We start from the raw sequence: 23,874 nt of genomic DNA, 5'->3' as shown, positions 1-23,874 counted from the left end.
ACTAAAATCTATATTAATTATTTTACTAGTTCTGTCTGCTCTAGTAAGGATACGAATATAACAATGGTGTTTCAAAGGTGGAATTTTATTCTTCTCTTACAAAACGGTCCAGGGCTTATATGTAAGCACCACAGTATCGGGAACCCACACTTGGTTTCGTTCACCTTTTTTCTGCCATTGTTAGCAAGCACTTCCCATGTTTAGGTCCCAGATGGTTATTTTAGGTCCTGCCACCATATTTGCAACTCAGAAGCCAGAATTTGCAACTCAGAAAACATTAATATTAATACTTTCTTTTCTTTTTTAAATTGGAGGATAATTGCTTTACAATGTTGTCTTGGTCTCTGCTGTACAACGACACAAATTAGCCGTAAGTACATATATCTTCCCTCCCTCTTGCACCTCCCTCCAACTTCCTCCCATCTCACCCTTCTCGGTCGTCACAGAGCTCTGGGCTGAGCTCCCTGTATTATGTAGCATCATTCTACTAGCTATCTCTGTTACACATGATAATGTACATGTTTCAAGGCTATTTTCTCAATTTATCCCACCCTCTCCTTGTGCCACTGTTCACTTCTGTTCACATTTCATTGTCTAGAACTGGGTTACATGGCCACATTTAGCTACAAGGAAGGTTTAATTGGAAAACCAATTGACCACATGAATACTTTATTCACAGAGAGACAGGAAAGCATGGAGATGATTGACAAGAAGCAGTTTACGCCACACAGGGAATTAACATAAGAGGAATATGGAAAGAAAAGTGGGATCAACTTAGCATAATAGTCCCAAATTGTCTAATATTACTAATTAACTTTACCACCATCAAAGTCCTATTATTCCATCTTACTATTGAAGAAGGAAACATAATATGTTTTCCTATATCCCCACTCAGGATTCACTGGAAACTGCTTTATTAATAAAAATGAATAAGTATTTATTGAATATTAATGAATGTTGAGCTTCAGAATACATCCCTGGTGACCACAGATTTGTTGTTGCAGTTGCTAAGTCATGTTTCACTGTTTGCAACCCCAGGGACTGCAGCACACCAGGCTTCTTTGTCCTTCACTATCTCCTGGAGTTTGCTCAAACTCATGTCCATTGTGTTAATGATGCCATCCAACCATCTCATCCTCTGTTGCTCCCGTCTCCTTCTGCCTTCAATCTTTCCCAGCATCAGAGTCTTTTCCAATCAGTTGGTTCTTCGCATCAGGTGGCCAAAGTATTGGAGCTTCAGCTTCAGCAACAGTCTTTCCAATGAATATTCAGGGTTGATTTCCTTTAGTATTGATTGGTTTGATTTTGTTGAGCAAGGGACTCTCAAGAGTCTTCTTCAGCACCACAGTTCAAAAGCATCAATTCTTGTGCCCAACCTTCTTTATGGTCTAACTCTCACATCCATACATGACTACTGGAAAAACCATAGCTTTGACTATATGGACCTTTGTTGGCAAAGTGATGTCTCTGCTTTTTAATATGCTTTCTTGGTTTGTCATAGCTTTCCTTTCAAGGAGTAAGCGACTTTTAATTTCATGGCTGCAATCACTGTGTACAGTGATTTGGGAGCCCAAGAAAATAAAATCTGTCACTGTTTCCACTTTTTCCCCTTTTATTTGCCATGAAGTAGTGAGACTGCAAGCCATGATTTTAGTTTTTTGAATGTTGAGTTTTAAGCCAGCTTTTTCACTCTCTTCTTTCACCCTCATCAAGAGACTCTTTAGTTCTCTTCACTTTCTGCCATTAGAATGGCATCATCTGCATATCTGAGATTGTTCATATTTCTCCTGGCAATGTTGATTCCAACTTGTGATTCATTCAGCCTGGTATTTTGCATGATGTACTCTGCATATAAGTTAAATAAGCAGAGTGACAATATACAGCCTGATGTACTCCTTTCCCAATTTGGAACCAGTCGGTTGCTCCACGTCCAGTTCTAATTGTTGCTTCTTGACTTGAATACAGATTTCTCAGGAGGCAGGTAAGGTGGTCTGGTGGTCTGGTATTCCCATCTCTTTCAGAATTTTCCACAGTTTGTTGTGATCCACACAGTCAAAGGCTTTAGCATAGTCAATGAAGCAGAAGTACATGTTTTTCTGGAATTCATTTGCTTTTGCTGTGATCCCACAAATGTTGGCAATTTGATCTCTGGTTCCTCTGCCTTTTTAAAATCCAGCTTGTACATCTGAAAGTTCTCGGTTCACGCACTACTGAGGCCTGGATCGAAGTACTTGAGAATTATCTTGCTAGCATGTGAAATTAGTGCAGTTGTAATGGGTTTGAACATTCTTTGGCATTGCCCTTCTTTGGGACTGGAATGAAAACTGACCTTTTCCAGACTTGTAGTCATTTCTAAATTTGCTGACATATTGAGTGCAGCACTTTAACAGCATCATCTTTTAGGATTTTAAATAGCTTAGCTGGAATTCTGTCACCTCCACTAGCTTTGTGTGTAGTAATCTTCCTAAGGCCCACTTGACTTCATATTCCAGGATGTTTGGCTCTAGGTGAGTGACCACACCATCGTGGTTATCTGGATCATTAAGACCTTTTTTTGGTAAAGTTTTTCTGTATATTCTTGCCACGTCTTCATAATCTCTTCTGCTTCTGTTAGGTCCTTGATGTTTCTGTCCTTTCTTGTGCCCATCCTTGCATAAAATGTTCCCTTTGTATCTCTAACTTTCTTGAAGAGCTCTCTATTCTTTCCCACTATATCATTCCCATTCTATTGTTTTCCTTTATTTCTTTGCACTGTTCACATAAGAAGGCCTTCTTATCTCTCCTTGCTATTCTCTGGAACTCTGCATTCAGCTAGGTACACCTTTTCCTTTTTCCCTTTTTTTTTTGCTTCTTTCCTCCTCAGACAAACACTTTGCCTTCTTGAATTTCTTTTTGTTTAGGATGGCTTTGGTGACCACCTCCTGTGCAATGTTATGAACCTCTGTTCACAGTTCTTCAGGCACACTGTCTCCCTAATCTAATCCCTTGAATCTATTCATCTCCTCCACTGTACAAACATAAGGGATTTGATTTAGGTCATATCTGAATGACCTAGTGGTTTCCCCTACTTTATTCAATTTAAGCCTGAGTATGGAATGAGGAGTTCATAATCTGAGCCACAGTCAGCTCCAGGTCTTATTTTTGCTGACCGTATGGAGCTTCTCTATCTTCAGCTGCAAAGAATATAATCAGTATGATTATTGTCATCTCTCACATTGTTGAAAGGTGTTTGCTATGACCAGTGTGTTCTCTTCACAAAACTCTATTAGCCTTTGCCCTGCTTCATTTTGAACTCCAAGGCCAAACTTGCCTGTTACTCCAGGTATCTCTTGACTTCTTATTTTTGCATTCCAATCCCCTATGATGAAAAGGACATCTATTTTTGATGTTAGTTCTAGAAGGTCTTAAAGGAATGGTAAACCACTCCAGCATTCTTGCCTCGAGAACATCATAATCAGTATGAAAAGACTACAGATTAGGGGTACTCTTTTCAAACAAAAAATGCTTTTGGGAAAAAAAACTTTAATCATAAAAGGTAATTTTTGAAGTGTGATGCTCAAACAATCTTTTATACTATGGGTTACCATGGGAAAAATGGTATTGATATTCTTAAATGTTATGAATTGATGATATTAAATATTTAGTCTTTTATTTTAGATTAAAATTGATGCATGATATTATTTAATTTATACATAATAAACTGATCCTACATCATATTTTAATACATAATTGTACCTATACTTTCACGTATATATATTTGTTGTTATTGTTGTTGTTCAGGTGCTAAGTTATGTCCGAGTCTTTGCAACCTCATGGACTGCAGCATGCCAGGCTCCCCTTTCATTCACTATCTCCCAGAATTTGCTCAGATTCATGTCCATTGAATTGGTGATGCTATCTAATAATCTCATCCTCTGCTGCCCCCTTCTCCTTTTTCCTTCAATCTTTCCCAGCATCAAGATCTTTTCCAATGAGTAGGCTCTTTGCATTAGGTGGCCAAAGTATTGGAGCTCCAGCTTCAGCATCGGTCCTTCCAGAGCAAAATTAATAGTTTAAAAAGGGAGGTGGCAAAGCTTCTCTGAAGAGAGAAGTCTTGGAACTTCTGTCCATTGTCTTTATGTACTTGGAGTGTGCTCCTTGCCACCAAGATCTGCAGTGACCTCTCTGCAAGAACCAAATCAAGCTGTTCTTCATTCAACAGATTGGATCTAATGGGTTTACAGTGCTCCTGACCCTGGAACTTGCTATCTTCCTACAGACCAGAGCAGCCTGATGTGACACCAGGACTTCTGATTTGCATTATATAGTGGTGAATCAAAAATGATACTGTGATACTAAGATTACTGTTATGAGTTTGGGTCTGAAAGCTTGGAGAGTTTGAGTTTCTCCTAAACCCTTGCCTACAATTAGTGTAAGTTGGGGCCAGAGGAAGCAATGTCTTCAGTTCAGTTCAGTTCATTTCAGTCGCTCAGTCGTGTCCGATTCTTTGCAACCCCACAAGATTGGTTTTGTGTGGACATCATGGAAAACTGGAAACTTTAAACAGTATCAAATCCTGGTGCAAATAACTAGACAACCAAGCCTTGTTAAAAACAGATTTTACCCAGAAAGGAGCCGACTTTGTCTGTGTGATTTAGAGAAACCAACATCTTGCGACCCTCATGAATTGCAGCACACCAGGCCTTCCTGTCCATCACCATCTCCTGGAGTTCACCCAGACTCACGTCCATCGAGTCCGTGATGCCATCCAGCCATCTCATCCTCGGTCGTCCCCTACTCCTCCTGCCCCCAATCTCTCCCAGCATCAGAGTCTTTTCCAATGAGTCAACTCTTTGCATGAGGTGGCCAAAGTACTGGAGCTTCAGCTTTAGCATCATTCCTTCCAAAGAAATCCCAGGGCTGATCTTCTTCAGAATGGACTGGTTGGATCTCCTTGCAGTCCAAGGGACTCTCAAGAGTCTTCTCCAACACCGCAGTTCAAAAGCATCAATTCTTCGGCACTCAGCCTTCTTCACAGTCCAACTCTCACATCCATACATGACCTCTGGAAAAACCATAGCCTTGACTAGACAGACCTTAGTCGGCAAAGTAATGTCTCTGCTTTTGAATATGCTATCTAGGTTGGTCATAACCTTTCTTCCAAGGAGTAAGCGTCTTTTAATTTCATGGCTGCAGTCACCATCTGCAGTGATTTTGGAGCCCCCCAAAATAAAGTCTGACACTGTTTCTACTGTTTCCCCATCTATTTCCCATGAAGTGATGGGAGCGGGTACCATGATCTTCATTTTCTGAATGTGGAGCTTTACGCCAACTTTTTCACTCTCCTCTTTCACTTTCATCAAGAGGCTTTTTAGTTCCTCTTCCCTTTCTGCCATAAGGGTGGTGTCATCTGCATATCTGAGGTGATTGATATTTCTCCCAGCAATCTTGATTCCAGCTTGTGCTTCATTCACCCCAGTGTTTCTCATGATGTACTCTGCATAGAAGTTAAATAAGCAGGGTGACAATATACAGCCTTGACGTACTCCTTTTCCTATTTGGAACCAGTCTGTTGTTCTTAGATTTGGAGAAAACACCTCTATAGTTTCCTGTAAGGGTGGAATGGTACACTAAGACACTGAGTTATGGGCATTGATAGTTCAGTTTTTTTTCATGCTGAAAACTAAGGATAAAAATGACCAATACTAGCATTACCAGATGATACACAATTGGGGCTTCAAATAAGTGTAATACTGTGGTAAATACTGCACACTAAAACTTTGTTATTTCCAATGAAATTAATTTAGATTTAGAATTTTATGAATGCTTCATGTTTCTGAGATTTCTGGTTGTTTTCTGTCAAAAAGTCTTATAACTAAATTTTGAAACTCTCTATGAGAGAAAGCTCATCTCAAAGTAATTAAATTCAATTAGCATTCATTGAATTTTTTATATTTGCAAGAAATCTACATGAAGCATATTAGTCCATATTAAGCTCCTGTCTCGATTTCAACTAAACTCTCGAAATACAACAATTTTCTGTTATTTTTCTTCTATACTAGAAGAAGATTGAGAATAAAAATGATTTAGCACATATGCATATTTGTCCAACTATGATTATTTAATTGGCAAGTTCCTTTGCAATCGAGTTGCTACATATATGTTTTACTTGTTTTAGAAGAGGTCCTTTCCCTTTTTCCTTTCAATAATCATGCTAATTAAAATATTGAGCACTTCCACTAGCAAGATTTTTAGTGAACTAAAATTTAAAAATGTACAACGGTCTCAATCAAATACTAATACATTTAAACTTGCTCAGAAAGCAATATTCAAAGGTTATTTTTTAAAGACTATCTTGGAACAGATCCAAATGAGTTCCTGGACAGACTTGGAATATGTTAGTCCTCAAAGTTGCTGATATAACCACTTCCATATATAAAATAATATCAATAATTTATAGAAGTTAGAGCATGGCTCTTAAAATAATTCTTACCTCTTTGTACTAGTGTCTGAACATTAGGAAGTAATTCTGACCATGGTATAAATTCACATTGCTGTATATCCACAAAATACCCAAAGATAGAATGTTCACCATTTGGAAGGTTGATACCTACATTTGAAAATGATAAATAAATAAAGAGTCTCATGCACGGAATGTTTAATGAAGAATATGATCTCTATCTGAGAGATGTGATTGTTTGGTCAGAAATAATAATTCTTCATTAAAGGTATAACCAAACACATAAAACAGGCTTATCATTTTTCCTTCTAATCTTTAATTGTATAAAAGCAAAGCTTTATTATCTCTGACTTATTTTGGATTCAGAAAGTAAGAGGAATCATTCATTATCTGATATTGTTTGAAATCTTACCCAGAAGTTCTGATTATTATCATGTACTGTATATTATTCAGTTCAGTTCAGTTCAGCCACTCAGTCATGTCCGACTCTTTGCAACTCCATGGATTGCAGCATGCCAGGCCTCCCTGTCCATCACCAACTCCTGGAGTTTACTCAAACACATGTCCATTGAGTCGGTGATGCCATCCAGCCATCTCATCCTCTGTCATCCCCTTCTCCTCCTGCCTTCAATCTTTCCCAGCATCAGGGTCTTTTCAAATGAGTCAGTTCTTCGCAACAGGTAGCCAAAGTACTGGAATTTCAACTTCAGAATCACTCCTTCCAATGAATATTCAAGACTGCTTTCCTTTAGGATGGACTGGTTGGATATCCTTGCTGTCCAAGGGACTCTCAAGAGTCTTCTCCAGCACCACAATTTGAAAGGATCAATTCTTTGGCGCTCAGCTTTCTTTATAGTCCAACTCTCACATCCATACATGACTACTGCAGGAACCAAAGCCTTGACTAGACGGACCTTTGTTGGCAAAGTAATGTCTCTGCTTTTTAATATGCTGTCTCTGCTTTTTAATATGCTGTCTAGGTTGGTCATAACTTTTCTTCCAAGGAGCAAGCGTCTTTTAATTTCATGGCTCAAGTCACCATCTGCAGTGATTTTAGAGCCCCCCAAATAAAGTCTCTCACTGTTTCCATTGTTCCCCATCTATTTGTCATGAAGTGATGAGATCAATTGCTGTGATCTTAGTTTTCCGAATGTTGAGTTTTAAGCCAACTTTTTCACTCTCCTCCTTCACTTTCACCAAGAGGCTCTTTAGTTCTTCTTCACTTTCTGCCATTAGAATGGTTTTGTCTGCATATCTGAGATTGTTCATATTCTTCCCAGCAATCTTGATTCCAGCTTGTGCTTCATCCAGTCCATATAAGTTAAACAAGCAGGGGAGGCGGTCCTAAGATGGCGGAGGAATAGGATGGGGAGACCACTTTCTCCCCCACAAATTCATCAAAAGAACATTTAAACACTGAGTAAATTCCACAAAACAACTTCTGAATGCCAGCAGAGGACACCAGGCATCCAGAAAAGCAGCCCATTGTCTTTGAAAGGAGGTAGGAAAAAATGTAAAAGACAAAAAGAGAGACAAAAGAGGTAGGGACGGAGCTCAGTCCCGGGAAGGGAGTCTTAAAAAGAGAGAAGTTTCCAAACACCAGGAAACACTCTCACTGCCGAGTCTGTGGCGAGCCTTCGAACCACAGAGGGCAACATAACTGGGAGGAAAAATAAATAAATAATTAAACCCCACAGATTATGTGCCCAATGGTAACTCCCCCAGCAGAGAAGCAGTGCAGATGCCTGCACCCGCCACTAGTAAGCGGGGGCTGGGCAGGGAGGCGTGGGCTGCATTGCTTAGAGTAAGGACCGGGCCTGAATGTCCTGAGGGCAATCTGAGGGAACTATCTTGGGCTAGCAAACCAGACTGTGGGATAGCTACCACGCGAAAAGCCCTAACCTAAACAAGCAGGGTGACAATATACAGCCTTGATGTACTCCTTTCCCGATTTGGAACCAGTCAGCTGTTTCTTGTCCAATTCTAACTGTTGCTTCTTGACCTGCATACAGATTTCTCAGGAAACAGGTCAGATAATCTGGTATTCCCATCTCTTTCAGAATTTTCCACAGTTTGTTGTGATCCACAAAGTCAAAGGCTTTGGCATAGTCAATAAAACAGAAGTTTTAGAGATGTTTTAAGATGCTTTTCTGGAACTCTCTTGTTTTTTCGATGATCCATCGGATGTTGGCAATTTGATCTCTGGTTCCTCTGCCTTTTCTAAATCCAGCTTGAACATCTGGAATTTCACAGTTCACGTATTGCTGAAGCCTGGCTTGGAGAATTTCGAGCCTCCTTTGCTAGTGTGTGAGATGAGTGCAACAGTGCAGTAGTTTGAGAAGTCTATGGTATTGTCTTTCTTTGGGACTGGGATGAAAACTGACCTTTTCCAGTTCTGTGGCCTCTGCTGAGTTTTCCATATTGCTGGTATATTGAGTGCAGCACTTTCACAGCATCATCTTTTAGGATTTGAAATAGCTCAACTGGAATTGCATCACCTCCACTAGTTTTGTTCATAGTGATGCTTCCTAAGGCCCACTTGACTTCACATTCCAGGATGTCTGGCTCTAGGTGGTTATCTGGGTCATTGTTGGCAAATAATTGTTCACAGTATTCCCTTATGGTTTTGTTGTTGTTGTTGTCAGTTGTTATTTCTCCTCTGTAATTTCTTATTTTGTTTATTTGGGCCCTATCTCTTTTCTTCTTCGTGAGATTGGCCAGAGGTTTACTGATTTTTGTTTACTCTTTCAAAGAACCAGCTCTTGGTTTTGGTGATGTTTTATTACTGCTTTTCTAATCTCCATTTTATTCATTTACTGTATGATTTTTATTTCCTTCTTCCTGCTGACGTTAGATTTGGTTTGATCTTTTTCTAATTATTTTAGATGATAGGTTAGTTTGTTTGAGATTTTTCTTCTTTTTTGAGGAAGACCTATATCACTATGCATCTTCCTCTATGAACTGCTTTTGCTGAACCCAATAGGTTTTTTATAGCAGTGTTTTCATTACCACTTACCTCAAAGTATTTTTTAATTTCCTCTTTGATTTCATTATAGATCCATTGGCTTTGTAGTAGCATTTTGTTTTGCCTCAATGTAATCATTCTTTTGCTCATTTTTCCTTGTGGGATTAATTTCTAATATTTTCATGATATGTGGTCAGAAAATGTGCTTGAAATAATTTTTATCCTCTTGAATTTGCTGAAGCTTGTTTTGTGCTCAAGTATATGGTCACTCCTATAGAACGTTCCATGTGCACTTGAAAAGAATATGTATTCTGGTTTTTCTGCATGTAATGTCCTGAGAATATCAATTAAGTCTGTTTTATTTTATCACTTATTATCTCCATTACTTTATTGATTTTCTGTCTGGAAGATCTCTGTCCACTGGCATGACAGGGCATTAATATCTCCTACTATTATTGCATTTCTGTCAGTTTCTCCCTTTATTTTTGCTAATGCTTATTTGATTTTTGTGGGTGCTATTTGGGGTGCACATATGTTAATGACTGTAATATTCTCTTCTTGCATTGATCATTTTATCATTATATAATGTCCTTATTTATCTTTATGGCCTTTTTAAAAAAGTTTATTTTGTCTTATATGAATATTGCTATCCCTGGTTGACATTTCAGTTTTCATAAAATATACTTTTTCATCCCATCGTTTTCAATCTATGTGTGTCCTTTGCCCTAATGTGCGTTTCTTATATCTGTATATCTATTTCCTTCTTCAGATTTGTAAAGTTTTCACCCATAATCTCTTTTTAAAAGTCATTTTATACTTTTTTAAAAAGAACTTTATTTTTCAGTGCTTGGTGATTGGTTTACAACATTGGTTTGATTTCTGCCATACATCAACATGAATTAACCATAGGCGTACATACGTTGCCTTCCTCTTGAGTCTCCCTCCCACCTTCTGTCAGCCATAATATTTTCAAATACATTTTTAACTCCCTTTTCTCTTTTTCATCCTTCTGGTATTCTTTCTATGTATAGATTGGAATGCATTCTATTATTCAATAGGGCTCATATATTGCTTTAATTTCTTTTTTGTTTCTCTTCCCTTTGCTCTTCTGACTAAGCGATTTCCATTATTCTATCTCCCAGGTCACTTTTTCATTCTTTTGTTTTGTACAGTTTGCCATCATTGCCTTTAGCTCAGCTTTTGTATTAGAAAATGAGTTTCCAAATTTTAGTTGGCTTCTGTTTGTAGTTTTAGGTACTTTTACAGTAATCTGCATTTCTAGTAATAACCTTTCTTAACTCTTTCAGTATTTTCATTAACTCCTTTTTGAACTTGTGATTTGGTAGACTGCAAATACTTGTTTCATTGCTTGTTCTTTCAGAGGAATTAGCTTGATCTTTTAATTAGGAGTGGTTCCTCTGCTTCTTCATTCTACTCATATTTCTCTGACTCTATGAGTCTAGGAGAAATAGTTATGTACTGTGGTCTTAAAGGGCTGTTTTAATGTGACAGTGTCCCCATGTAGACTCCATGAGTCTAGTAATTTTTGTTAGAGGCTACTTTTAGTATGAATGTCTGCTTTTTCTTTCTTTGGTGTATGCTGACCATTATCCCCTTGATAGGGGTTGTGATTGGTGTTGTGATGGCCAGAGCCTACACTGGATGTTGAGCTGGGCCTCCTCCTTGTTGTGCAGTTATCACAGTCCTATTAAGGATGTTAGAGTGTACTTATTTAACCCTCTTTTACCACTAATCTTCACATTTAAACAGATGGGCTGAATAAATATAAGTCCAATGATGAGTTTCAAATTAACATTTTGAAGTATGCATAATTATGACTTTTCCCTTAGAACTTACCTATTTGTGCATTGCCTTCAAATAATTCATGAACAAGATTGTCAAAATCATAGGCTACTCTTGCAGGTGAATCAGGTTCAGAACTTGGATAAAATATTGTATCATCTTCATGTTCATCTTCACGTTGTAAAGTTCCTCCAAATGCCCAAGTAAATGCAAACACAAAAAGCTTTTGAATTGTTTTTTTTAATTTAATAGGATTTTTTGCCATGTACCGTGCATTTTCATCCCTGTGGTAGGCAGATGTGGAAAGGTGAAGATTAAAATTTTTAGAAAGCAGTCCGGTAATTTATTTCACCATCACATTAAAATTTTGTTACTAAAATTTTTTATAGTTAAGTATTAACATGGAAGTTTTAGAGTAAATGTATAATTTACCTTTGATAAGTTATGTAAATTATACACTGATACTATTTTTATTTTTAAAGTACCACATGTGTAAAAGATTTGTAGTCAAACTTTATTTCAGGTAATAAATGATGTTCACTTTTATTTTAGGTCAATTTGTTACTTAAGAGTTCATCTGTCTCTTGGGAGAGAATCTGGTAAGTCTCCATTTAATGTAGAAAGACATAGACATAGTGAATAGTCATCCACTCTGTACTCTTCTCAAACAAGTCCTATAGGTCGTTGAAATCAAATTGGCTAAAAGCAGGCAGAATCTGGGGAGAGTCTTCTCCAGTCTGGGTCAACCCAGGTTATCTTGGGCTGTGGGACTCTCAAATAACATAGTGATAGCACCAATGATGATGGGGCTAATCAAAAGATTTGGGCCTGATTTCAGGATATTTTGAATGGTTCAAGATTTAGTTTTCATAAAATTACTTATAAATTATGAAAATCTTAAAAATGTATCACTGAAGTTTATTGGCAATTATTAATGTATAATGCATGTATATAATCCTATTTGACATTTCTCCTCACATGTAAGAGTTTGTTCAGCAAACATTTTTTTGAATTCCTACTATATCTCAGTTACTCTGAACAAAACAAATATGATCACTTATTTTGGAGACAAGAAAATGAATACCAAACCACGATATGTGTAAAGAATAAAGAGTCAAGGATACTGTGAAGAATACTAGTAGAGATAACTAATTTAGAGTTTGGGAGTCAGGGAAGACTTCTTTGAACAACTAACAGTTAAATTGAGACCTGAAGAATGAGTGCAATTTTGAAAAATGTAAGGGGAAGAATATTTTGAGAAGAAGATATACATGTGCGAAGACCATGAGGTGAAATGGTTACGACAAGTTTGAAGAACTGAAAAAGAAATCCAGTGTCTTTGAAGCATACCTAATTAGTTGAAAAGTTTAGAAGTCTGGAGATATAGGCAGGGGATTTTAAGCTGTGCCAAAACTTCTCCTTCCACTCTAAATGTAATGCAAAGTCATTAAATGGCCATAATACAAAGGAACATTCTAATTTACGTTTTTTAAAAAATCAGACTCTTGCATATAAATACCAGGAGACACACACAAGAATAATAATCACAATAATATTTGTAAAAACCAACAAATTGAAAAAACAACCTACGCTTTGTTGTTGTTGTTGTTGCTGTTCAGATGCTACATCGTGTCTGACTCTTTGTGACTCCAGGGACTGCAGCATGCCAGGTTCCCCTTTCCTCCACTACTAAAGTTTGCTCAGATTCATGCCCATTGGGTTGGTGATGCCATCTAACCATGTCATTATCTGCTGCCCCTTTCTCTTTTTGCCTTCAATCTTTCCCATCATTAGGGTCTTTTCCAGTGAATAGGCTCTTTGCATTAGATGGCCAAAGTATTGGAGCTTCAGCTTCAGCACCAGTCATTCCAATGAATATTCTTGGGGTTGATTTCCTTCAGTATTGACTGGTTTGATCTCCTTGCAGATCAACAGACTCTCAAGAGTCTTTTCCAGCACCACTATTCAAAAGCATCAATTCTTTGGCACTCAGCTTTCTTTATGATCCAACTCTAACATCTATACATGGCTACTGGAAAATGATAGCTTTGACTATATGAATCTTTCCCAGCAAAGTGAAGTCTCTGCTTTTTAATATGCTGTCCAGATTTGTCATAGTTTTCCTTCCAAGGAGCAAACATATTTTAATTTCATGACTGCAGTCACTGACCTCAGTAATTTTCGAGCCCAAGAAAAGAAAATCTATCACCTCTTCCACTTTTTCACCTTCTATTTGCCATTAAGTGACGGGACCAGATGCTGTGACTTTAGTTTTTTTAATGTTGAGTTTTAAGCCGAATTTTTCACCGTCCTCTTTCAGCCTCATCAAGAGACTCTTTAGTTCCTCTTCACTTTCTACCATTAGAGTGGTATCATCTGCCTATCTGAGGTGGTTCATATTTCTCACAGCAATCTTGATTCCAGCTGTGATTAATCCAGCCTGGCATTTCTTGTAATGTACTCTGTGTAGAAGTTAAATAAGTAGGGTGACAATATACAGCCTTGACATACTCCTTTCCCAATTCAGAATCAGTCAGTTGTGCCATGTAATGTTCCAACTGTTGCTTCTTGACCTGCATACAGGTCTTTCAGGAGACAGGTAAGGTGGTCTGATATTCCCATCCCATCTCTTGAAGAATTTTCCATAATTTGTTGTGATCCACACAGTCAAAGGGTTTAGCATAATTAATGAAGCAGAAGTAGATGTTTTTCTGGAACTCCCTTGTTTTCTCTATGACTCAATGAATGTTGACAATTTGATCCCTGGTTCCTCAGCCTTTTCTAAATCTACCTTGTACATCCAGAAGTTCTCAGTTCATGTACTTCTGAGGCCTAGCTTGAAGCATTTTGAGTATAATCTTACTATCATGTGAAATGACTGCAATTGTTCAGTAGTTTGAACATTCTCCAGCATTTCCTTTGGGATTGGAATGAAAACTGACCTTTTCCAGTCCTGTGGCCATTGCTTAGTTTTTCAAATTTGCTGACAGATTGAGTGCAACACTTTAACAGCATCATCTTTTAGGATTTTAAATAGCTTAGCTGGAATTCTGTCACCTCCACTAGCTTTGTGTGTAGTGATGCTTCCTAGGGCCCACTTGACTTCACATTCCAGGATATCTGGTTCTAGGTGAGTGACCACACCATCATGGTTAGGCAGGTCATTAAGACCTTTTTTGTGTGTGTAGTTCTGTATATTCTTGCTACCTCTTCTTAATCTCTTCTGCTTTTGTGAGGCTCTTACCATGTCTGTTCTGTATTCATTTCATCCTTCCATGAAATGTTCCTTTGATATCTCCAATTTTCTTGAAGAGATCTCCAGTCTTTCCCATCCTATTGTCTTCCTCTATTTCTCTGCATTGTTCATTTAAGAAAGCCTTCTTACCTCTCCTTGATGTTCTCTAGAATTCTGCATTCAGTTGAATTATATCTTTCCCTTTCCCCTTTGCCTTTTCTTCTCTTGCCTTTTGCTTTCTCAGCTATTTGTAAGCCTCCGTAGACAACCACTTTGTCTTCTTGAATTTCTTCTTTTTTTTTGGATGATTTTAGTCACTGTATCCTGTAAAATGTTATGAATCTCTATCTGTAGTTCTTTAGGCACTCTGTCTACTAGATCTAATCTCTTGAATCTATTCATCACCTTCACTGTGTAATCATAAGGGATTTGATTTAGGTCAGAATGAATGGCCCAGGTTAAGCCTGAATTTTGCAATAAGGGCTGATGATTTGAGCCACTGTCGGCTCCAGGTCTTGTTTTTGCTGACTGTATAGACCATTGTCTTTAATAATTGTCTATAATGTCTTTAAAATGTTGTATAAACCATTCAACATCACAGTAATCCAAGTCTATAGCCCAACCACTAATGCTGAAACTTAAGTTGACTGGTTCTATGAAGTCCTACAAGACCTTCTATAACTAACACCAAAAAAAGATGCCCCTTTCATCACAGAGGATTAGAATGCAAAAGTAGGAAGTCAAGAGATACCTGGAGTAACAGACAAGTTTGGCCTTGAAGTAAAAAATGAGTTGGGCAAAGACTAACAGTTTTGTCCAGAGAACGCACTGATCATAGCAACACCCTTTTCCAACAACACAAGAGACAATTACACATGGATGTCACCAAATAGTCAAAACTTATGCTTATGAATGGACAAATTGTGACATATTTTCACAAAGAAATATGCAGTGAAAATAAATGAAGACCCCCTACATGTACAATGGATTAATCAGAGGGACATAACTTTGAACAAAAATGCAAGTCACAGAAGAACATAGTGATTCCATTAAAGTTAAAACATGTAAAGTTGAAAAATATACTGCTTAGGAATATATTAATAAACACAAAATTCAGTATGGTAGTTATCTCAGATGATGGGATGGCATAAGGTTTAGATAGGTACACTAGGGAACTTCAAAGATAAAGCAGTACTTTTAAAAAATAACTGAGTGGTGTATATATGAATGTTTGTGTATTATTATTTATATCTTGCACATACTTTATAAATATCCTTTTATGGGTACTTGCTATTTAATAAAAATTAAAAATAATATGTGGTTGTCATGTCAGATATGGACTAAAAAACTGGAAAATTTAGGAGGTTATAGCAACAGTATAGGAAAGAAATAATAAACTTTTGGTCTAGGATGCTGATGATCAAGATGTAGATAAATGAATGAATTTGAAGGCAGAATTGACAGGTAAAAACCACATTTACAATGTTCTATCATTTAAAAGCAAATGTGGCATAAATGTCTCAATATCTCATAATGAGATATAGGAAAGCCTCAATAGTGAAACCCTATCCTACAAAATGGCAGAATTGTGGGGCAAGCACAACTATATTGCTATAGTTTCTATAATTATTGAGCATTTACTCTGCACCAGCTACTGCTCTAGATATCCGGCACATCACAGCATTATTCCAGTTTTATTTATAAATGAAAAAAATTAAAGGTCAAAAATATTTAGTAACTTGTTCAACACTTCTAAGCTCATAAAGGGCAGATTCATAAAATAAATTCACATCAACTTTACTCCACTCTCAAATATGTAGTGTCTGGACAAACGTTTTCATATTACTTAGATAACTTTCCAAAATCTGGTGATCCTGTATTAGATATACAGAGACTCTAAATTGGAATAAAATAAATTTAATTGAATTTTGATATTAGGAAGTCATAGATTATTGGTTTATTGACAGATAATTCTGTTTCTATTAGAGTGTTTGGCACTTAGTAGTTAATAAAACATATCTTTGAATGAATGTAGCTGACCTGTTTTCCACATCTTTGAATTTGACAGAAACTTTTGAACATGAAATTATCTCCTCAGATGAAATGTCCTTCAAGTCTTCACCTTAAAAAAGAAAGAGAGTTTTTCCACAATTAACAACAGACCTAAAATTTAGCTGGTTAATTAATGAGGTGTTATCTTTAACATGGGCTTCCCCCAGGGCTCAGCCACAAAGATCCACCTGCAATGCAGGAGCTGCAGGAAACACAAATTTAATCCTTGAGTCAGGAAGATCCCCTGGAGGAGGGCAAGACAACCCACTCCAGTATTCTTGCCTGGAGAATCCCATGGACAGAGGAGCCTGGTGGGCTACAGTCCACAGGGTCGCAAAGAGTCGAACATGACTGACGTGACTTAGAGCACACACATGCAACGTTGACCACTGTTTACTTTGTGAACTGTCATAGAACATCATTATTTCACATCAGTATCTTAGACTTATCAGACCAACTAGTTATCATATCCCATCAAAAGTATGTTATTTTTTCTAAGATGAGAGGAGCAGAGAATGTACCTGCAATTGTTGACATGATTACTATTTATTTGAAGAACAAATCTGTATACATATGTTCATCATTTTATTCTAGCAACTTTTTGTAAGTTTGATTATTCCAAAATAAAAACTTTAAAATATTCAGGTCACCACCATCAAATATGGTGTGCATTACAAAGTAAATAATAAATGAGTTCTAATACATGAAGCATTAAAAAAAGAAAGCTGTATGTTTCAAAGAAAACTATATCAAAGTAAACATCACACAGGTACAGTTTGTAGTTGTCTCTTTCCTACTCTCCATCATTCATTTTTTCCTCAAGTCATCCATTTCACAGAGGAACACAAACAGTGAATGATTATTCATTATTCCTTAGCTTTTTATTCTTTTATAATATCTGTCTTCTTTATAGTAAAATAACATAGGGAACTTCTGGGAGAATGAACACAGGAATATGCTGGAAGAGTGATGCTCTCAGAGAGAGATGGAAGCTTCCCACCCTCTTCCCCTGTGCTTTGCTCATTTCTCCCACTTGGCTCTTCCAGAGTTTTATCCACTGTAAGAAACAGGTGAATGGTGCTCTTGAGTGCCTTCTGTGAGTATCATTCACACATGTTCTGGGGACACTTTCTTCAAAGGACCAGAAAGCATCCAGTTTAATCCCAGATGCATGGGATTGTTGCAGACCAGATACTGCTTGTCTCACTAAGACTCATCATCGAGTATGAACTTTCAGTTTTCTGTGTCTATACTGTCAAGACTCGCAAGTATAAGATGGGATCCTTGTTTACTTCATAACCAGCAAGAAAAGACATGTGGAACCTTCTCCATAGAAAGAAATTTAAAGGGAAATGCGTCATTGCAAAGGCTAAAAGTTATATTGTTTTTATCAGACTGTGGAAGACTCTACACTCACATTTGAAAACTTACTGTTTAAAACAGTACAAACTGATGAGAGGTTGGTGGGGTGAGAAGAGGGGGGAGCAGTGTGGAATTGTGGGAATATTCCTAGTCTGGAGATAGAACTCATGGATTTTGAGCACATGTGGAAAATTCTTAAAGAGATAGGAGTGTCAAACTACCTTAATTTTTCTCCTGAGAAACCTGTATGCAGGTCAAGAAGCAACAGTTAGAACCAGACATGGAACAAAGGATTAGTTAAAAATTCAGAAAGAATGACAAGGCTTATATTGTCACCCTGCTTATTTAACTTATATGCAGAGTTCAGTTCAGTCCAGTTCAGTTCAGTCGCTCAGTCGTGTCTGACTCCTTGCGACCCCATGAATCGCAGCACGCCAGGCCTCCCTGTCCATCACCAACTCCTGGAGTTCACTCAGACTCACGTTCATCGAGTCCGTGATGCCATCCAGCCATCTCATCCTTTGTCCTTCTCCTCCTGCCCCCCAATCCCTCCCAGCATCAGAGTCTTTTCCAGTGAGTCAACTCTTCGCATGAGGTGGCCAGAGTACTGGAGTTTCAGCTTTAGCATCATTCCTTCCAAAGAAATCCCAGGGCTGATCTCTTTCAGAATGAACTGGTTGGATCTCCTTGCAGTCCAAGGGACTCTCAAGAGTCTTCTCCAACACCACAGTTCAAAAGCATCAATTCTTTGGTGCTCATCTTTCTTCACAGTCCAACTCTCACATCCATACATGACCACTGAAAAAACCATGGCCTTGACTAGACGGACCTTAGTCAGCAAAGTAATGTCTCTGCTTTTGAATATGCTATCTAGGTTGGTCATAACTTTCCTTCCAAGGAGTAAACGTCTTTTAATTTCATGGCTGCAGTCACCATCTGCAGTGATTTTGGAGCCCCCCAAAATAAAGTCTGACACTGTTTCTACTGTTTCCCCAACTATTTGCCATGAAGTGATGGGACCAGATGTCATGATCTTCATTTTCTGAATGTTGAGCTTTAAGCCAACTTTTTCACTCTCCTCTTTCACTTTCATCAAGAGGCTTTTTAGTTCCTCTTCCCTTTCTGCCATAAGGGTGGTGTCATCTGCATATCTGAGGTGATTGATATTTCTCCCGGCAATCTTGATTCCAGCTTGTGCTTCATTCACCCCAGTGTTTCTCATGATGTACTCTGCATAGAAGTTAAATAAGCAGGGTGACAACATACAGCCTTGACATACTCCTTTGCCTATTTGGAACCAGTCTGCAGAGTACATCATGAGAAATGCCAGGCTGGATGGATCTCAAGCTAGAATCAAGATTGCTGGGAGAAATGCCAATCTCAGATATGCAAGTGACACAACCCTAATGGCAGAAAGTGAAGAGGAACTAAAAAGCCTGTTGATGAAGGTGAAAGAGGAGAGTGAAAAAGTTGGCTTAAAACTCAACATTCTAAAAACTAAAATCATGGCATCTGGCCTCATCATTTCAAGGCAAATAGAAGGGGAAAAAGTGGAAACAGTGACAGATTTTATTTTCCTGGGCTCCAAAATCACTGTGGATGGTGACTGCAGCTGAAATTGAAAGACAATTGCTCCTTGGAAGAGAAGCTGTGACAAACCTAGACAGGGTATTAAAAAGCAGAGACATCACTCTGCTGACAAACACCTGTATAGTCAGAACTATGGTTTTTCCAGTAGTCATGTACATTCGTGTCAGTTGGACCATAAAGAAGGCTAGGAGCCAAAGAATTGATGCTTTTGAACTGTGGTGCTGGAAAAGACTCTTGAGAGTTCCTTGGACAGCAAGGAGGTTAAACCAATTAATCCTAAAGGAAATTAACCCTGAATATTCACTGGAAGGCTGATGCTGACGATGAAGTTCCAATATTTGGGCCACCTGATGTGAAGAGCTGACTCATGAAAAAGACCCTCATGCTAGGAAAGATTGAGGGCAGAAGGAGAAGGGGTGACAAAGGATGAGATGGTTGGATGACATCACCGACTTAATGGACATGAGTTTGAACAAACTCCAGGAGATAGTAAATGACAGGGAAGCCTGGCATGCTATAGTATACGAGGTCGCAAAGAGTCAGACATGACTGAGCAACTGAACAACAACAAATGTGCCAAAAATGTTTCTTTTTTCTTCCATCTTCAATATTAAAATGGTTACACACACAAAAAGGCTTAAAGATTTATATGATCTGAAGAGAAACCAGAGTATAAAATGGCTACACACCAAAATTCACTAATTTTGATAAGTTTTTTTTAAATGCATGCTCTTATGACAGCTGTCACAGTACAATCTAACAAAAAAATTTAAGTTAAAAGATAATGAAGTGCGGAAAAAACAGAACAAACTTTTTGGCCAACCTCCAAAACGTTTTTTTTTTTTCCCTGCTTTCTCCCTAGTCTAAGTTACTCAAGAAAATGGTTGCACTTCCCTTTCCAGAAGGACTAGTAACTATTTTGTAACTACTTTCCCTGATTGTGCAGACAGTCGCAGCTTCCTCTATTCAGTGAGTTCTGTTCCTGAAAGCTATGTCAGGTTTGGAAATGAGCAAGGGATCATGACTTTTTACTGAGGCAGCTACCCTCAGGCTTCTGGTCATTCATCCTTGACATCTTATAACACAAACTAACGGACCTAGTTTGTTGCCCATATATTTTGCCCCTAGAGATACTATATATTAACCATCTATATATATACTAACCATCTTAATAACTCTTTGAGAATCATCTCTGCTCCTTTGCCTACTGCTGCTTCTTTGCCATATGCTGTGGTTTGCTAACTGGCAAAGGGAAGAGCAAAAGCCCATTCAGAACCATGAGGAGAAGGGGAAAGAGAAAACCTAAATATTCTCCTCCACTTTGTCTCCCACTCATGGTAGTATTCAGTTCTCTTCTGTTCAGGATTTCTGTTTTCCCTCACAGGAACCTTAGCCATCTTGTCACCCTAGGGATTTCTCACAATTTCTTTAATTCAACAGATCTTAACTGGGTTGGCGTTTTGTGCTAATTTGCCATCTCACCAGGAACCAAATATGGCTTTTCTGATGGCTCAGCTCATTAAAAATCTGCCTGCAGTGTGGGAGACCTGGTTCAATCCCTGGGTGGGGAAAGTCCCCAGGAGAAGGAAAAGGCTACTCACTCCAGTATTCTGGCCTGGAGAATTCCATGGACTGTGTAGTCGATGGGGTTGCAAAGAGTAGGACATGATTGAGTGACTTTCACAGGAACCAGATAGAACCAGTGTTTGAATGTAGACATTCTGACTCCAGAGACCATGCTTTTAGCCATAATGCTATACAGTTTTCTGAACTTTTTGATTTCTTCTTACATATATTTTAACTACTTTCCATGTATATGTTTTTGTATGATTACAGCTGACACCTAGGATTTGGACCATTTCCTCCCCCCATTATTTTTATCTCTGAGACTCTTTAAAACATAATAAAAACTATTATCCCCTGATAGAGACCTACAAGGATTCCTTATTCTATTTTTTCTTGTTACCTACCCTTCAGCACTTATAGATATCAATTTATTGATATACTCTTTTATAAATGATTTTTAATTTGTTCCATGTGCAAGTCTGTTCTTGGTTCAAATGGACTGAAAACTTCTGGCTTTCCTTTCTTTCTTTTATAATCAAATAGAAGGTGATAAATAACTGACACTGACTAAGATAAAATATCACTGATATGACTTGGGGGAAAAAACTCACGTAGTTCAAAGATTCCAGTTTTACTCATGAATTCGAAGAATGCATCAAGAATTCTGCAGAGAGTTGTAACAATTGTTATGTCTTGTACAGGAAATGGCTGAAATTTCTGATGTTTCTTTATAAACTGTAGTCCATCTGGGACACTACTTTTAATCATGAATTCAAGACAATCCACTTCTGCTTTATTCATAATTTTAGAATTTTTCAGAAGCCATGACTTAACATAAGGCTCCCATCCCAGATCAACAGGATTCTAATAATAGAAAGCACAAGGTAATTTAATGTAAATAAATAAAATTACAGTGTCCACCTACTTTCTTACTATCTCTATTTCACTACTGCCCCTGCCAAATAATGGTTTAGAATCAGCACTCATTAAAGGGCAAATGATCAAAAACACCTTAAAGAATTACTCTTCCTGATTTTAACCACAATCCTACATAACAACAAGCAACTGGAGGATTATGTGTAGGGAGCTGTGGTGAGGCTATGCACATGTGGCAAGAGGAACTGCTTACCCAGAAAATCAGCAGTTTAGTTTAGTGGTTACACTGAGCTAAGGAGATTAGAACACAGGGCCAATCACGGCTAATAATTAATTTCATGTGTAGGGAACATTCATTCTTTGCCCATCTTCTATTCCTTACCACTGCATTGATAATGCATTTCATAAGTCCTGAGAGTCATGGAGGGGCTTCCCAAGTGGCTCAGTGGGTAAAGAAACCACTTGTCAATGCAGGAGAGACAGGAGACTTGGGTTCAATCCCTGGGCCGGGAAGATCTCCTGGAGGAGGGCATGGCAACCACTCCAGTATTCTTACCTGGAGAATCCCATGGACAGAGGAGCCTGATGGGCTACAGCCCATAGGGTTGCACAGAGTCGGACATGACGGAAGTGACTGAGAATGCATTCAAGAGTCATGGAATGGGCATGAAAAGCCTTCAGGGCAAATGTTCCTCAATGGAAAAATAATTCCTGTCAATTAACTTAACCTATTGAAAGCACTACTTATGCATGGTTGTGGAACATACTGACATTCCAATTACTGAGTGGACCGACTAAGCATATTAGTAACAGTAGTAATTAACATTTGTATGTACTTCTGGGTTAGGAGGCTTTGCTGCTACTGCTGCTAAGTCGCTTCAGTTGTGTCCGACTCTGTGCGACCCCACAGACAGCAGCCCACCAGGGGACATAAATTACAGTGCTGAATTACATAGCCCTGCTGAATCCAGAGGAAACAAAATAAACATAAAATGCTGCAGATAATGACTAAATAAGAAATGTTCTTTGTTAAGAAATTTGTATCAGAAACTTACCATATAGACCATTGCACATCGGCTGACAATAGCAGGACTAGCTTGAGCTAGACTGTCCACTTCAAAGATCACTCTGATTTTACTAGTCAAAGTTATTCTCTCGCTGTTTGCTAAGCACAACGTCCTAGTGTCATCTAGCATAGAATTTAGATTTTCTACCCAGAAGCTATCCACTGGCCCGTCTAAGACAATCCATTGCCAATCAAAGTCTGGAAAGAAAAATATTTGTAATGTAATTGAGAAAAACCTCACTCTACTCTCCTTACAATCTTGCTAATTTTCTCCTTTAATTAGAAAGTACTTTCTAATTAAGATGAAGAATGATGTCCTAGAAAACCCTAGAATGAATGTGCTTGAATGAGTCTCATATATATTGTGAATATTCATAACACATACTTAGCAATGCTTTAAACATTGTTTTGGTATTCTTAGTTTGCTGAATTGTATAATTAACCCTTAAAATTTGAGTTAGAGAAAGATCCATGAATCTAGTTTTTCCATAACAATATGATTTGTTTCCCCTTTCAACCCAGGAATATTTTTTGGATATGCTGCCTCTGGGAAATAAAGGGAAATAGGATGTCCTTTGAAGAAAGAATCAAGTAGAAAGATGTTAAGAATATTTCACTTGGGGAACTCATTTTCTTCACTTTACACACTCTACACCCAGCACATTGCTCCACAATATTAGAAAATCAATTGTCAGGATACATGGATCATTATAGAGATTAAAAAAATAGTTAAAGATCTGAAATACAAAAGCAGTCCAGAAGAACAGGAGAGTAGAGCTGGGATCCAGACAGTCTGCCGTGGGCTGAAATAACTGCCCTGGATTCCCCGATGAAAGAAATATTATGCTCAATCATTGTTCTCTCCCACATTGAATACCAAAACTGATACACAAAATTCAGGAATCCTAAAAATGTAGAAA

The 23,874-nt window shown here is 38.0% G+C and overlaps 1 protein-coding gene across 1 annotated transcript in view; it reads right to left on the bottom strand.

Annotated features, from left to right (window-relative positions):
* LOC138090212 (dynein axonemal heavy chain 14-like) overlaps positions 1-23,874 on the bottom strand; it is a 301,641-nt gene that overhangs the window by 140,024 nt on the left and 137,743 nt on the right. The window contains exons 31-37 of the mRNA XM_068985722.1: positions 22,944-23,152; positions 21,624-21,876; positions 16,483-16,564; positions 11,258-11,491; positions 10,324-10,355; positions 7,327-7,338; positions 6,473-6,589 (exon numbers count right to left, since the gene is read on the bottom strand). Of these exons, the coding sequence (XP_068841823.1) occupies positions 6,473-6,589; positions 7,327-7,338; positions 10,324-10,355; positions 11,258-11,491; positions 16,483-16,564; positions 21,624-21,876; positions 22,944-23,152 (939 nt within the window). The remainder of the gene's footprint in view (positions 1-6,472; positions 6,590-7,326; positions 7,339-10,323; positions 10,356-11,257; positions 11,492-16,482; positions 16,565-21,623; positions 21,877-22,943; positions 23,153-23,874) is intronic.

Source organism: Capricornis sumatraensis, chromosome 14 (genome assembly GCF_032405125.1).
Source record: "Capricornis sumatraensis isolate serow.1 chromosome 14, serow.2, whole genome shotgun sequence".
NCBI classification, from domain to species: Eukaryota; Metazoa; Chordata; class Mammalia; order Artiodactyla; family Bovidae; genus Capricornis; species Capricornis sumatraensis.
Note: the sequence above shows the minus strand (reverse complement) of the source record. Positions and strands in the feature narration are given on the sequence as shown.